This window comes from Lolium rigidum, chromosome 1 (assembly GCF_022539505.1).
Source record: "Lolium rigidum isolate FL_2022 chromosome 1, APGP_CSIRO_Lrig_0.1, whole genome shotgun sequence".
Classification (NCBI taxonomy): Eukaryota; Viridiplantae; Streptophyta; class Magnoliopsida; order Poales; family Poaceae; genus Lolium; species Lolium rigidum.
The window spans coordinates 41,589,608-41,606,755 of record NC_061508.1 but is presented as its reverse complement, the minus strand read 5'-3'; the positions used below and the strand labels follow the sequence as shown (position 1 = coordinate 41,606,755).

At 42.7% G+C, this 17,148-nt stretch overlaps 1 protein-coding gene and 1 long non-coding RNA gene across 2 annotated transcripts; both read left to right on the top strand.

The window, feature by feature from the left end:
- The first annotated feature begins 1,856 nt into the window (after window positions 1–1,856).
- Window positions 1,857–2,640, top strand: LOC124671732. The gene has a single exon (XM_047208070.1). It carries the CDS (start codon window positions 1,962–1,964, stop codon window positions 2,460–2,462), a length of 501 nt encoding a protein of 166 aa, XP_047064026.1. The 5' UTR covers window positions 1,857–1,961; the 3' UTR covers window positions 2,463–2,640.
- Window positions 2,641–7,592: 4,952 nt separating this feature from the next.
- LOC124685242 lies at window positions 7,593–10,855 on the top strand. The gene is made up of 3 exons (XR_006997346.1): window positions 7,593–7,942; window positions 9,043–9,393; window positions 10,421–10,855. It is a non-coding gene; the product is annotated as an uncharacterized LOC124685242 (long non-coding RNA).
- The last annotated feature ends 6,293 nt before the right edge of the window (window positions 10,856–17,148 follow it).

The following is a 17,148-nucleotide window of genomic DNA, read 5'->3' as shown; positions in this document are numbered from 1 at the left end:
CAGATCAATGAAGACATGCATCAAGTGGATCTTCGTCATGGCATGAAAGGGATCCTAGGACCACCTCATTTATTCAAGCCGAGCCAGCAGCCACCACGCCACCAACCGGCAACCTGCAAGATTCGCCACTCCAAACCCTACCAACAGCCATGTGGGCTAGGGAAACATCAAGAAAGACGACGGTAGAGCATGGTCGACCCTCGACTAGATCTGAACCTACCACGCAGCGAAGAGAAATGGGAAGGCTGCACAAGAGACACCCGGATCAAGATCTAGGGTTTCCAACACAACCCACCTTGCACTGCACAAGGCGGCTCCACTGTGAACGGTCTCTTGGGATGATTTTAATTTGTGTGTCTACGCCCCTATGCACATTCCATGTTTGTATATAAATACATGCATATAGACAGGCACACAAAACATGGATCTAGTCGATGCATTTGCGCCTAGGGTTTCACTCCATGATCTTCTCTTGCTACGACACACAGAACTTGTGTGGCCGCATCGCCCTGCCCGTCAGTATGGCCATTTTTTCATCAACTACAACGAATAAATTGGATAGAAGATTCAATATGTGAATTTCTTAGAAACGAAAAAGAGATAACTTGCCCAAATGTCGACACAATATTGGGTGCGATGCTGGGAAGAGACTCCCCATACACGGCTATATGCGCATATGGTAGTCCATGAATTCATATTTGTGCCTACGTCAGCCATAGCGCTTGTCCAACATTGTTACCAGATGTCGTATGGGTGCGTGACTGAAGCTGCTCTAACACCCTTAAGTCAAGGGAATTTGTATGTGAATTTTGGACGTGTGGCAGGATGACGATGCCATCACGTTGTGTTGACATGTTGCAACTACATGGCACCATCCCTCGTTGCGCAATATAAAAACCTATGTCGATTAATTTGACCAGCCTCTTGATGTAAAGAATTACCGCACAAGAAATACATATTTATTACATTTTCTTATTTGATAAAATGAGTTGTGATGATGCACCAATATGTATTGTGATTCTTTGACTAATTGATCAGTCATATAATGTGTGTCCCCTATGATGTAACATTATGATATGGGGTACTATATGTTATGGATTTTGTGTTACCTGTTTTAGATATCCTGGGTAATTGTAGTTTGTTTTTAACATTAGGTAATCGTAGTTAGGAAAACAAAACCCATATGATTTTTTAAAGATTCTAAATTTTAACCAAAAGAACTTCATGATAGAAATTCATATAAATTGCATTTCTATAAAATAGGAGACTCTTCTCGTATTATTTACATTTATTTAAATACTAATGTAAATAAATACTTGGGTAAATATGTTGTACTTACGCTTAAATAGAGATTGGGAGAGAAAAAGGTCAAGTGGCCAAACTAATCTACAGTGCCATGCATGCAATGGACTGAAAAATCGACTATTGGCGAGTTGAAAAACACTCCACTGCCAAATAGCAAGTGCACAAAATTCCCTTGAAATTCTTCCAAACCAAAGAGGCCCTGCTTATTCCTTCCGGCCGTAGTCCGTACAAGCAGGGATTTAGCTATGGATATCTCGAGCTAGTTATAATCCGTGCAGGATCGTTTCCCGTGGCGCTAAATGTCAGTGATTGCTGCGATTTGCTAAAAATCGTCGATATAGCAGGCATGTCAGGATCACTAATTGGAAGAAATCCCCTCCTCCCACGATATACCAGGCATGTCAGGATCACTGATTGGAAGGAATCCCCTCCTCCCAAGTAAAGCTACCCTCTTGCGTCCCTATCATATCGCCTTCTAATTCGATACCTCCACTTTTCCTACTATATATACGAATCACCTTCTCCACGAGACCACGACCACAAATCTGCAGCATTAGCTCAGCAGCGCGCGCGAGCAAGAAATCCGGGTAGATTAGATTCAGGCGCTTAGATTCGAGAAGAAGCGCTTCTCCTTTTGGCCAGGACTAATTGACTCCATGAACATGGCGAGCAATGGCTATGGCGGCGCCTACCCCTACTACCAGCCTGCGGCCATGCCCTACTACTACAGCTACGCGCAGCAGCCGGCAAGAGGCGGCGTCGGCGGCTCTCGCCCGCCGATCCAGCTTTTCCTATTGCTCGCGACGCTCTTCCTCCTCGTCGCCGCCTCGCTGTACGCGGTGTGCGAGGCCGCGGTGGAGAGCATGCTCCAGCAGCTCCGGCCGTTTCTCATCCTGTCCCCGCTGCTGCTCATCGTCGCCGCGCAGCTCTGGCTAGCGACCAGCGATCGGCAGGGCGGAGGCGGCCTCGGGTACCTCATCTCGCAGGTGGCGCCCGGGGAGTACTATCCGAGCGGCGCCGGGGCGTACGGCCGGTGGGACGGCGGCGCTGGATCGTCGCCGTGGGGCGTGGCGGTGGCGCTGGTGCTCGTGTTGATGTTGCTGTCCTACCAGGAGTCGTTCCAGGAGTGGCGGTTGTTCCCGCTGCGCAGACGCTGAAATTCAGATAGCAACAATCAGCAATGCGTGATTGATCAATCAGGGTAGTGGACTGGCCTCTCCGTTTAATTAGCGATGCAACGTCGTTGTATTATCAGGAGAAGCCACTGTTTTATTTCACAAACAGAGACCTTTTAATGTCGTGTGAATCACTAAATTTAGATGCTTCCTCTTTCCATCGGGTTTAGTTAATTGACTTAATTCTAGATGTTAGGATGCGGAAGAAGATCATTCTTGAATTCTTCATGTGTATCAGAAAATCCCTGTAGTCTTTGTTAAAGATATCCATGCATGTAGTTATGCATTTCACTTCACTCGTTTTCTCACAATGTTTCCAGATATGGCTACTGTTTCTCATTTTTCTCCCAATGCAAAAGCATATAAATACATATGAATTGTATCGTCATAAAGTAAAATGATTTTAGAAGATTCAAAAGGGGCACTGCTCATGCTCCTAGATCTGTATTTTTATCATTTTTGCTGAGGATAGAATACAAGTTATTTCTTATTGGAATTTAACACACATGTAGGATACATCATTTACTATATTCTGTTTTTTTTAGAAAATCAGAACTTTAAATTAGATTTTTTTTCAAAGTTTTAAAAAACGGACTCCAAGCTCGTGTGCCAAAATGACGCACTCAAGAAGACGCACCATACAAACTCACCTTATTCAACCAACACCCTCGCAGATAGGAGTAGACCAGCGGGAGACCACACTCAAAATTTTACATTCAACACATTTTACTTGTATTTTCTTAGTTCACACAAGAAGTGGCACCACTTCAATAATTTTCTCTCATTGAAAAATCAAAGCAGTTATGCATTCCAAATGTTTTTTGCTGAGCCTAAAATTCCAATTTATTTTATATTACAAATTTACACGCTCGTAGTGTACATAGTTGACTGGGGGTTTTCATTATTTTTTTGAAACTCTGAAATTAATTTTTCAAAGAGTGAATTCCACTTTTACCCCCAAATTATGTATTTGTGTTATCAATTACCCTATTAAGTCAAAAATCATCTAGATTACACATTCTAAAATACTTGGACCCTCGTTTTCCGTTGTGTATCCGTTGGGCAAGGTGTGCTGTGATGACAGGCTTTCAAAAATACAGTACGGTGATGAGGAATGAAATAATTATGTAAGTTTAGTCTGGATATAATTTTCGATGATGCCCTCCGATCTTTACACATTTTGCCGTGCCACATAGATGAAACACGCCAGTCCTATCTAACAAAAACAAACAAAATGCTAAACATAGGTAAGATTGTGTTTTAAGTCTCCTAGATGGGCTATTCTAATATATATCCAATTAAATGGGGCAATGCATGAATACACAACACGTAGGGTAAAAAGCGAAATTCACTCCTTTTCAAAAGGAATATATTAAGGGCTCTAGGGAGCCTAGGCTCTAGTAAAACTTTCCGGCGTCTTACGTCGGTGGCCACACATTAAGTAAAGCCATATTTTGCAATTGTGTTGTGGGGAAAATAGATGATTAAAAAAGGTACGTTATTTATCCAAACATATATGGTACATTAGTTATTTAAGTTAAACCTTCTATGTACTAATAGTAATATCTCATTATGTGATCTGTGACATGAGATTGATACCATATATATTAGGGTGACCAGTGAGGATGATGTGAGGTATATTTTGAATAAAGGTTTGGTTTCATTCTTTTATACACTAAGTTATGTTCTCCAATACAGCGATGAAGCAACGATTTGATAATTTCCTTGTGAAAGGTGTGTTCCAGGCCACAATGCATAATTATTGTAGGACCTTCTCTGCCGGGGTTGGCAGTTCATGCTATTTTCTACTCCTTCGTTCCATAATTCTTGTATTGGTTGTAGTTTAAATTAAAATATTTATATTGGTCTGGCTCATGCATGATCAGTCTTCTGTAGTTTATGCTAGAGCCACGGCGGAATATCAACATGCAAAATCAATGGTAAACAACGAATCATAGAAACTTGATCTAACTACTAATTTATTAGAGATATTTATCATTTGCTTTTTTCAAGTTTGTTCACTTTGACGTGATTTTTTTATTTTGGCAATGACGTTTCCTACAAACTTAATTGACATCATATATTTGGGATTTACAAATATTCTTATGATAGTATTTTTGTGACTTAATCATCATTTAAACTTGAACCGTAAATACAATTTATATATCCAAATGGAAGAAGTATTCACGAGCCGCAACATGGACAATTAATATATATACTCAAGCCAATATCTGTTTTGTTTATATGACATGAGGGTTTGAGATATTTTCCCAAAATGGGGAAGCTCGGGCCTCTGCATAGATTGATGCACATGGTCATTTTATTTTATTATAAAATTTTGTTTACAAACGAGTATATCGCATAGATCGTGTTTGATGGAGACAAGGATCAACCCTCCAAAAAAGGATCTCAAGTAATATTGGCTTAACTATCTTATATACGGTCAAAGAGGAGCCCTAATTCTTATTTTGGAGGTACATTTTACACATAAACTAGTGTGACAAAGTCAGGTCATACTTATGGTGGTTGTTACTATCCTTGAGTTCGTGATGGCTGTCCATATCGTTGCATTTTTCCCAGTCGTAGTGATGCTGATCTGTGCCAAACCCCACGTAATTGCATAGAAAACGTACATATCTATTACCACATACATAGGAATTAAAGGTTCTCCGAAAGTGTCGACTTTATGGGCGTACTAATTATGGACAACAAAAGGGATCAAATTAGTGCCAGGGACATGGCAAAAAGTGCAAATCTAGGACCAGGGAATGTCCTATTATATAGTACAGATCAAAATCCATTTGCTTTATCTAGAATCTTTCGTCAACTTGCCAGTTTCCATATCTCGAGAGATAGAAAGAATCATCTACCGCTGTTCCGGATCTGGCAATTTTCTTCTTTTCTTCGTCAGATTTCTGGATCCCCTAGTTCTTTAGCTTCGGCCACACTCAGAAACACAATGCAATCTCTGTAAAACAAATGGTTCCATTCTCAAGCAATATCAGTGACCGGGAAATGTTAGCAATGACAGGCAAAACAAATTAGGGAGAATCTTGGAGCGCTTTTTGCAAGGAATTGTGTTGCTATCTCTCTTGCCTTTCGGCTGCGTTTGATGGAAGACTAAAGTAGCTTTCTGACTCCCGGCCATGAAAATCTCTAATATTCTAAAGTTCAATTCAGGTGCAGGCGGCTTCACAAGGAGGCAACTCAGGGGTGTTTATCATTGGTGTATGGACTACGATAATGCAGTTCGGTTGAGCGCTTTATATAGTTTCCTGTTTGATAATCTTCTTTTAGTATTCTGTCCATAAAAGAATGTTATAAATTTATCTAAATTTAAATGTATCTAGACACTTTTTAGTGTATAGATATATCTAAATGTAGATAAATCTTCCACATCTTTTTATGGACGGATTAAGTACTACGTTTATATAATATGCAGTATATAAATCTTAAAATCTCCTTAAGTCAATCTAACAGAAAAACGATATGCCATCAAATCAGTGCGTTTTAGTTGTGACGTTTGCATTTTTTTTTTTTTTTGAGGCGGGAGCAAGGCGGCTCAACCGCTCAAGTGCACCAACTGTTGGCACCCCAATTGTACACTGGCTGAATTCCGGTCAGACCAGCCCAAAACGATCCAGCCTGGCCTCATAGTAGCTGCTATAACAGATGTCAATTGGTACCTGGCTAGCAGGCCCAAGACAACAGCCTCGGGTAAACCTTTCATAAATACCACTCTTTACCATCTAATTTTGCATGGTTTAAAATATTTGAAATTTGTGGATGTTCACAGGATGTGTGTTTTAAAATATCTAAAATTCTCAAAACCAAATTCGAAAACAAGGGGAGAAACAAAAAAGACAAATCTGGCATGAATAGTGTAAAAAAGATAAAATTACAAAATGACACTATTCACATAGCAATTTATTTTTCTTTTGTTTTCGTCTGTGTATTTTGATTTTGGTGCTGATAAATTGGTAGGAATATGAACACATATCTCGTAAAAAACCCCAAATTTGTTTTGATCTTTTTAATACTTATAAATTTGAATTTTAGGAAGTGGTATCATGGAATGTTTTTTTCGAGTACCCAGAGGAGATTTGCATGTTTTGTTTTAAGCTCGAAGGGTGAAAAGGACGGCGTCTAGTACAGAGGGGTAGACACTCCAACATGACGATGGAGTTCCCCACCTTAGGCCAACCATTTGGTAGGCTGTTGACCTCCGTCGGCCACCAATCCCAGAGAGCTGCCGCCGCTGTTTGCAGGTCAGAATGATCTCACATGTCTACAAAACCTCGCAATGGTTCGCACCCGTGTAGCGTTGGTTGCCTGCTGTTTGCCCCAACTGCATCGCTCAAAATTAATCTTCATCTCTTCCCTAAATAAATTAGCCGCCGCCCGATTATTATCACCGACAAGTACCACGGGATGGGCATGGTAATGGCATCATGGGCTACGATCGTGCCGGGCTCGCCGTAGTAGCAGTCCTGCCTGGTCCCGTCCAAAAAACCCACATATATCTCTTCCGTAGTCTCAAACTCTCAATTTTCTTGCCTGGCTGAATCTAGTCTATCCGTTTTAATCGTGCAATCAAGCAAAAGATCATGCTTGTTGGGTGCGTAGTGGGGGCTGGCGTGGTGAGCAGTAGTCCAAGTCGCACAAGTTAAAGTAATGGGAGGTCTGATAATCGCTGTCAGTCTAACTGCCGGGTATGGGGGAGGTGGTGGATTGCCCATACGGGCTGTTATGATGTTATTACTTTAACCCAATTGCTAAAAAGTGCTTGGATGCTCCCTGTTAAACCGAGCACTCGTTTTTGGGCCGTTGGATTCGTCCTGGATGGATCGATCACGCGCCGCGTCAATCTATGAAGTCCGACCGAAACACACCTGCACATTGACGAATTCCCACCTGGCTCCTACGTGGCACGTGTGGTGCGACCGTGCGAGCGGTTTCAATCTCGCACCCGTCTCTCTCGTTGAGGTCGCTAAAGCCGTTCCCCATATCTCCTCTCCCATTCTCGCTCCCATTCTCATAGCTCTAGGGTTCCATGGCGATTTCCGTGGCGTAGGTCGACCGCGACCGTTCCGCTCGTCGCCGGAGGGCGAGAGCGCGTTGGAGGAAGGCTCGCTCGACGACGAAGGGCGTGCCGCGCGGTAGTGCGGCGTGCTCTCCGTCGGGGAGCGAGGTTCCCGGTAAGGGACGAGGTCGATTCGGTGGCGGAGGTTGACCACGACTGCTCTGCTCGTCGCGGGAGTGCGAGAGCGCATGGGAGGATGGCTCGCTCGACGGCGAAGGGTGAGCCGCGCGGTAGAGTGGCGTGTTCTGCATCGGGCAGCGAGGTTTCCGGTCGGACAGCGAGCTCTGCAGCGTAGACGGGGAAGATCTAGTTGTGGGTGTCGTCTTGCTTCGAGGTGACAAAGTTATGCGAAGAATTCTGACCAGGTCGACTTACAGAGGTAATTCCAGAGCAAATCCCCTTCAATCACGTTATATTCTGGTGCTCTGAGGAGCAATTCATGGGTATATCTGTAGTAATTTTAGTCCAGATTTATCTACTGGTGTCTATGTCCCGTTTGATTGTGTGTCTATGGATCCCTAGTGCTGTTTTAAACAACAGTGTAGTAGATCTCATGTAATGGTCATGGCGTTGTATTTGATATGAATAATTTCATCTCGCGTGCGGGATATCCTTTTGGCAGAATTAGTTCAGTCGCTCACTTTGGGGGTACTTTGTTGTTGTTGCATGCACTAATGGGGGAGTAGAACATATACCACTAGTGGTTTCCCATGTATTTTGTAAGTTTTCAGCAGCAAGGCATTTATCTGGTTAGTAGCAGGGTTGCTTCCGGCATGCTGGTGGAAGTTTTCACTAGTTATGCACTAATTTCGATCAGATTTGATTACTCATTTTATTGTAGTTTTGTGTTTGCGGGACAGATTTGGGACGCCGCTTGCCACCCCATTTAGTAGCAATTAGAACTACTTTATGTGTTACTGCTTTGTAAATTGCCAATGAACTAGTAGTAATTTGGATAGAATTTTTGCAGGCATTAAATGTTGTTTTCCATGGATGCTATGAACTGGCCACTCATATTGTCATATAGATAGGTTTGTGTGTTGTCAACTTTTTTTAAAGTTGGCTTCGGAGCATGGTTAAGTCGGTTTCATGTATAACAGTAAATTGGCTTTCGAACATAGTTAAACTGTTTCCTAAATACAACTATTTTCAAAGCTCTATCAACATGGTTTAGTTGGTTTCATGTATAGCAGTAAATTGGCTTTCGAACATAGTTAAATTGTTTCCTGAATACAACTATTTTCAAAGCTCTATCAACATGGTTAAGTCAGTTTTATGTATATAATTAAATTGGGTTATGAACCTAGTTAAATTGTTTCCTGAATACAACTATTTTCAAAGCTCAGTCAACATGCTTAAGTTGGTTTCATGTATACAATTAATTTGGCTTATGAACCTGGTTAAATTGTTTCCTGAATACAACTATTTTCAAAACTCTGTCAATATGCTTAAGTTGGTTTCATTTGAAGCTGCTTGCAGGTGGTCGTACACTGGATGTGCCATTAAATTTCCGAGGTTTCAAGCACTGGCAGTTGCTTCCTCTCACACAGCCAGCTCCACAGTCACAGAAAAAACGACTTGATCGAGAATAAACAACGCGATGCCCACGATGGCACACCTTGGAACATACAGAAGAACAGGTCAGTGTATCCAGCATGATCTTCCCTGTGGTTGATTAGACTCATAAATATAGCATCACACTGTCCATAAATGGATCTGAATATTCGATCTCATCTTACAGCCATCACCATGCTAAGCAGTTTTGAAATAACATCCACATCAACTTGATCTCTGTCTCCTGGTTGCATGATCTTTCTGTATCCATCAAAGGTGTGTATAATCTCAAGTATTACGAGAATACAAGAAAGAAGAATATTGTTGCTAGAAGTGTACTCTGATGGAAATCCACGTAACATGCACTTCAAGGGAAAACAATTTTTCTTCACTTCACCTAGTTTTGTAGCAACTCCATCTATCCTTGACGGAAGATCATATAAACGGTCCAGCATTTCCATGTTTGGACCAACTTTCTCAAGAAGGATATGATACTTGGATTTGTCAAATGCAGAATGCTTAAGTAGGAAGGCAGGATGGCTTATGAATCTGGTTAACTTGTTTCCTGAATATAACTATTTTCAAAACTCTGTCAACAGTCTCAAGTTTGTTTCATGTATACAATGTGGTTTGGCTTATGAACCTGGTTAAATTGCTTCCTAAATACAACTATTTTTCAAAGCTCTGTATACATGGTTAAGTTGGTTTCATGAATACAATAAAGTTGGCTTTTGAACATGCTTAATTTGTTTCCTGAATACAACTATTTCTAAAGCTCTGTATGCATGGTTAAGTTGGTTTCATGTAACTAAGTTGGCTTCTCAACATGTTTAACTTGTTTCCTGAATACAACTATTTTCAAAGCTCTGTATACATGGTTAAGTTGGTTTCATGTATACAATTAACTTGGTTTTTTGAACATGGTTAATTTGTTTCCTGAATACAACTATTTTCAAAGCTATGTATACATGGTTAAGTTGGTTTCATGTATCAATTAAGTTGGTTCCTAAACATGGTTAATTTGCTTCCTGAATACAACTATTTTTCAAAGCTCTGTCAACATGCTTTTAGTCGGTTTTCAAATATAAAAGTAAGTTAGCTTATGAACCTGGTTAAATTGCTTCCTGAATACAACTATTTTTCAAAGCTTTTCCGTTTTTTATTATTTTCACATTTTTGTGTATTACTGCACGCGCCTCTTAGCCATTATTCTAATTGATGCATATGGTCAAGTTTGGTTATCCAGCATGCTTAAGTTGATTATATTCTTGGGTTAACTAAGGTGTTGTTTCTTTTTTTGCAGCACATTGTAATAAATAAGGAGAATGACAGGCGTTCCCGACCGCAGGTAGTTCCCGACTGCAGTTACGACAAGTTGCTGGAGCAGCAGCAGAAAGACTATTCTTCTCCCAATTGCAAATTTGGCTCCAAAACCTGGGATCCATGGAGATGTGGAGGAGGAAGAAGACCTAGAGTTCTTTTTGGCGAGAGGGATGACGAGAGAGAGGGGGTTGTTGGGGGTACGGTTGTACCGTGGGTTGGTAGATGTACATGGTCCACGCCCTACTGGGTTGTTCTTTTGTCTGGACGTGCATTCTTCTGTAATGGGCTATTATTCCTTGTCGTTCCCGATCGGGTGCTGTGCCGGACAAACCAGCATCCGGATGTTGGGTTTGCCAAACTAGCATCCAGATGTTGGGTCAGGCAAACCAGCACCGGATGCTGCCTAGCCCGGTCCTTACTTTAATTGCATTGCTATATGTTTGACTTTCAACACAAAGCTCAATGCAGGCAGCATCTATATATATTCACACGATATCTGCCGAAATTCCGTCTTCCGCTGAAAGGATAATCTATTTTGGTGAGACAAAAAATGATGTAAACCCGGTGATTTGACCGACAACCGGTTAGACGGGGTATAACCTTCTTCGCTAGCCACCCAAAACGTAGACACGTGATTCTAATTGCGTTGCTTGTTTCTCCAAGGGATCATCATGGATGGTCTCAAATGTTGTGTGTCTTGATCATCGTTTGTAGCGGGAAGAGATTTTCTCACTAACAAAATTAAAGGAACACTATGACCTATGTTGCTAATTTTTCTCCAAGAGACCTGTGGCGCTATTTTTGTTTACTCTTTAACTGTCATCAAATAATATTCATGCTGTCGACAATACTTAACTAGCATATAATATTGCCTGGACTTTGGAATGAAATCTTGAGTGACCCACTCGTACCAAAATGCACGTCAGTTAGCAATGATCTAGAAGGTTCCTATGGACCCCTTCGGAGGAGAGACTAGTTTCGGAGGAGAATTTTGAAGAGAATGAAAATCAAGGTGTTCGAAGCAGGAAACAAAAAATTCTAACTTAACACAAATCCTAATATGCCCAAAATCTATCCAAGGAATAATGCAGTAACGGAGATGATATCGGTGACATACCCTCGTAGAGCGACAACGGTTAACGTTCCGCTACAACGTGGTTAGACATCAGGGTTGTGTAGAAGTCCTCTCCCACGACGTCGAATGCCGCAGGTGCATCACCTCGTAGTTTCACACACGTACGGTGCTCAACGAGGCTTCTGGCTCCGATCCAGCGAAGTTGCGGAAGTAGATCTTCTAGATCCGGATCCCAGCAACGCTCTCGCATACTGGATGGAGTTATCTCCCTCCCCGTATAGTTCTTCGGGGAACCGGACGGTAAAGAAAACTAGAAAGATATTTCTATGTTTCATTGTGTATTTAATTTGCCCCAATGGGTCTCTTTATATAAGGGGCAAAAAGGGGGGATGTTTCATAAGGGGGCAAGGTGGGACGAAAGAGGAGGAGGTGGGGAGCTGGCCGACAGGTCCTTGGCTAGGCCGCGCGTGTGCCCTCCCCCCCCCGATCAGCCCGGGTGGGCTAGCCCACTTGGCCCGACCGGCCACCCCCTTTCCTTCCCATGGGACCCTTTCCATATGGGCCAAATAAAGGTTGGGAGGCCACATTTAATTAAATAAAACATATTTTTAATTTAATTAAGTATATTTTAATATAATAATTCATTTAATAAACATATTAAACATATCCTTTCATTTCCTTTTGTATGAGACACCTCCCGAACAATTTTGAAGAACCTTCGGACAACTCCGGAACCCTATTCCGGATATATTTCTCAATTATGATGAATCCTAAACTATTTCGACTTTCGTTGAACCCTTAAGTGTGTTACCCTACGGTTCGGGAATAACACATACATGATCTAGGACACTTTCTCCGGTCAATTGATCACTACGGGGGTATGGATGACCATGGTGATCTCTATGCATTCAATGAAGATATAATCGTCATTTGAACCATTGCGTTGAATCTTATTCATTTTATTCACTCGATACCGACACTCGTTCGAGACATGATCATCGGTATCACAATACCTAATTCGATCTCGTTACCGATAAGGCTATTTCAACTCGTTCGCATGTGATTACATCCCCATGACCTAGTCATATGATGTGCAGCTTTTATGGATGTAATCTCACCGAGTGGGCCATTTGTATCTCTCCGTCACGTGGACGAACAAATCCCGCTCTCGATGCATACGCCTCAACCCATCACATTGGAATACCCACTACAACTTTATGATCACCATGTTATGGTGTGACGGTTGATGCAGTCAAAGCAGCCTCCGGTGGAAGTGATTAGATATGTTCTCACGGTCTAAGGATTAAGTCATTACACACTTTATAAACATCGTAACATTAAACTTGATGTGACTTCATCGTGTTAAAATACTTATGTTTTGGGTATGTCCATCATATCATTCATCCAATTGATACAATCTCATTGTCAATGACGTGTATGTCCATGATCGGGAAGTCTCAATCAACTATTGAACACAATGAACTAGATATGCACATGTGTGCTTACTAGGGACCCTGTTGTTTGTTTAAAATACCACACGCGTATTAATGTTTACGCTTAATACAGTTAGAGCATGACACTTCACTTATTATGAACATATGATATACTCATTATTATTTGTCTCTAGAACACTATCTCCAACATAAAAAGATGCCCAAAGATCACCACCCCTCCACCGCGCCCATATACACATGGGGTTCTCTTTTGTGAGATAGAAAGAGACTCACATAGATGGAAGGTGCCACCATCATCATCAAGTTCATTTACACGCCATACCAGGGGCGGACCTAGAAGAAAGTTTGAGTGGGGGGGGGTGTAACACCCCAAAAATCCAAAGCAATGAAGAAAGTCAAATTCCCTTACTCCAAAATTTTGAGCCAACAAAATCTTGGTTTGCTTTAAATTGGTTTCATAGTGATTATGCATGATTGTTGTGATATTGCCATGATTGTTGTTTAGAGTGTGGGTATACCTCTTAACCCAAAACAATAACATTTGTGTCAAAGAAAAGCAAAACAAATAAAAATAAAAAGGAAAAAAATCAATGCACATATGATAATGGTCACTTTTGACTATTTTAGTCTGATGCCTACTTTGAACCCCTGTGGTTATTCTTTTCTAAAGCAAACCTCATAATCTTTTTGCCCAGATCACTAGTACACATAAAAGTGAGTAACTTGGTGTTGGCCAACCCTACTGAATCATTCTCAAATGCTTATAATAAGCAACCAAGGTGGCAACATTGAAACAGATTCAAGATCACCTCAAATTCGATTTTTCATCAAACCCACCTCAATTTGCAAACCAATACCAAAAAAAGATGTCAAGTAATATTAGAATCACACCCATAAAAGATTGTGGCAAAATTCAAAATAATGTTTCTTGCGGCCATTGTGTCGAACACCTGGTGTGCACAAATCAGAGAAGTGCATACACCCTAATATCTGGTGGGTATTAGCCTAAACCATCACTCCACTTGTCATCCCTCACTCCCTCTACACCCCTCTGGACAATGGCAAGCCCCTGAACCACTGCTCACTGGTGATCATGACCATGGCAAGCCATGCCATGACCTCATGCCACTCACCATGCCTCACCTCATCCCTGCCCTCTCCTCTCACTCTCACCATGTCCTGGAGACAATCCTCACTCCCCTGAACCCACTGGTACCAGCCCTGGGCCAATCGGAGCTCGGCATTGCCCAGACAAGGACGTGCTCGCATCACCCAGGCATGCCACGACCGGCATGGTCGCGACGCCAGAGCGCGCAAGGACGCCGTGACGCGCCCGCTGACCTAGCCCTCTCCTTGCCATCAGCGCCCGCCAGGAGAATCGCCACGACACCAGGAACCTGCTAGACTTCCTCCCTCGTCTCCCCGTGCCCTGTCGCCGATGACCGCCACAGTACCGCCGGACGCGTCATGATCCCCACTGTGTTTGACCACCATTTCCTGTGCGAAGACGCGCGTGATGATCACCATGACGCCATGAACAGCACACCGTCCTCGCCCATGCCTCTCACCGCCCGTAGCGCCACCTCACCGTCCGCCACCGTGACCTCCCCCTGCCCCTCGATGAACCTATAAAAGGAGGCCTCCCCCTTGCTATCTCTTCACACCACTCTCCTCCTCTCCTCTCCCTGATCCTCCCTAAGCAATCCCTCGTCCAAATTTAGATCACAGAGCCTCAATTGCTGGCCGGAGACCCGCCGGAGCTGGAGAAGGTGGAGCGGGAGTTGCCGAGCACCCCCGGAGCTGTCGCGACCACCATCTGCTTCATCTTCGTCCGCAACGCCGATCGCCGCCAACCCCGACCATCGCCGGACCTCCGGTGAGCCTCCGACCCCCTCTGCCGCTGCGGTTAGGGTTGAAACTCGTCGTCGACAACGACGACCCTCGTCCGTTAGATCTCGTTCTAATCCTACGGCACAGGCTGCGTACCATTTCGGTGTAGGTTAAGACCCACTGACAGGTGGGACCCGCTGTCAGGCCGCCAGCGTGTGCGCGAAGCGCCACTGGGCCGTCCCGTTAGCAATTCCTCTGGCCTGTTTCGTTTTCCCGTCTAAGCCCACGAATTCAAATTCGATTTAATTCTTTTTAACCTAAATTCAAATATTGATGCCCTGTTCAAAATTCAATAGAAAAAATCTGTTAAACCAAATTGGATGATTCAAATTTCTATGGAGAGCCTGTGACCTTATCTAATCAAATAAATTAGTTACAACTCCATAAGCATGGTAGAACACATACAGTAAAAATAACAACACAATAGGTTTTCAGATTTAAAACATTTATGAACAATCAACCATAAATTATTTTGAGATGATTCCACCTCTCAAAATTCACATTTCAGATACTCTAACTGCATATGTAAAAATATGACAGGGTTGTTTCCTATGATCATGGGCTAGATTCAAATAATGGCTATGTAGTCATTTCTAGCCCATTTAAATTACTTAAAAATAGTAGTTAAAATTTATGAGATGTGGTCTCTCATTTAAATCACTTTCCCAAGTAATTTTATGTGAGGTGGTGACATTAGTCTACATAACCTCATATTTTATTATTTGAGAATATTAAATCTTAGTAATGTTCATTGAGTGGAATTTACTTTTCCCAAAACAAAAGAAAGAAAACCCTAGTATTATCTTGGGTGATGATTGTGATGATGCTAGATCATCTTGTGTGATAACTAGAGTACATAAGTATTGTTTGGTGATTGTATCCTCGTATCCGTTTATAGACGCTAGTACCGAAGGCTACGAGGAGCAAGAGGTCTTCTACGAAGAAGAAGAGGAACACTTTGACAACTGTACCACTCAAGGCAAGCTCTACTAATGCAAGCTATACTAGTGCAAGATACCATGGCACTATTATTTTTGTTTAAGGATTTATGTTTTCCAAGCACAAGTTTTTATCTTGCAATCTCTTACTTTGGTTATCAAGGCTTATTTTTATAGTTGACCTTTGTCTAAATATAGAGTACTACAAGAGCATCAAACTTAGCCTAGATAGCTAAAATGTAGTTAGCATCCCTCATGACTAGTTGCTAGTGCTAAAACTAAAATTGACCACTCTAGATGGGAACTTGTGAATCAAATGACTTTGAAAACCTTAGAATGATGAGTCATTCTACTAAAAGTTTTGAAGGTGAATATGACCTTTGAATAACAAGGTGAATTTGAAAAAACTGATGGTTGGGTTTGTAGGGATTCGTAGCATAGAAAACAAAAAAAATTCTACCGCGAGAACGCAATCCAAGCCAAGATGCAATCTAGAAGATGGGAGCAACGAGGGGATGAACGAGACTAACCCTTGAAGATTTCCAAAGCCTACGAGAGGAGGCTCTCGTTGCTGCGGTAGAAGATCACTTGCCGCTTTCAAAAGCGCGTAGAAGATCTTGACGGTGCCACAATCGGGCACCACCTCCGTACTCGGTCACACGTACGGTGTTGATGACGACGTCCTTCTCCCCGTTCCAGCGGGCAGCGGAAGTAGTATATCCTCCTCGGAATCCTGGCAACACGACGGCGTGGTGGCGGTGGTGGTAGAGAACTCCGGCAGGGCTTCGCCTATGCGCTGCGGGAGTAGTATGTGGAGGAGGGGCGCTAGGGTTTGGGGAGAGAGAGGGGAGTAGGGCGCCGGCCGTGGGCAGCCCTAGGTGGTGCAGCCAAGAGTGGCTGCCCCCTCCCTCTTCTCCTCATTATATAGGTGGAAATCCCCAAGAGTTGTAGTCCAAGTCTTCGAATAAGACCCCAACAACAAAACCTCCCATAGGTGGGAAACCTACTCAAGGAGGGAGTCCTACCCAAGGTGGGACTCCCACCTTTCCTTTGGGTGGGGTGGCCGGCCACCTATGGTGGAGTCCACCGGGACTCCACCCTTTAGGGTTTGGCTGGCCATGCAAGGTGGAGTCCCTCCGGGGCTCCACTTTCCATGGTGATTTCTTCCGGACTTTTCTAGAACTTTCTAGAACCTGCCATAAATGCACCGGATCATTTCCAAACTTGGAATATGACTTCCTATATATGAATCTTATTCTCCGGACCATTCGGGACCTCCTCGTGATGTCCTGGATCCCATCCGAGACTCCGAACAAAACTTCAAACTCCATTCCATATTCCATATCTACTT

Excerpts from the sequence above, each read along its gene's own strand:
- LOC124671732 (XM_047208070.1), top strand. The coding sequence starts at position 1,962 with ATGAACATGGCGAGCAATGGCTATGGCGGCGCCTACCCCTACTACCAG.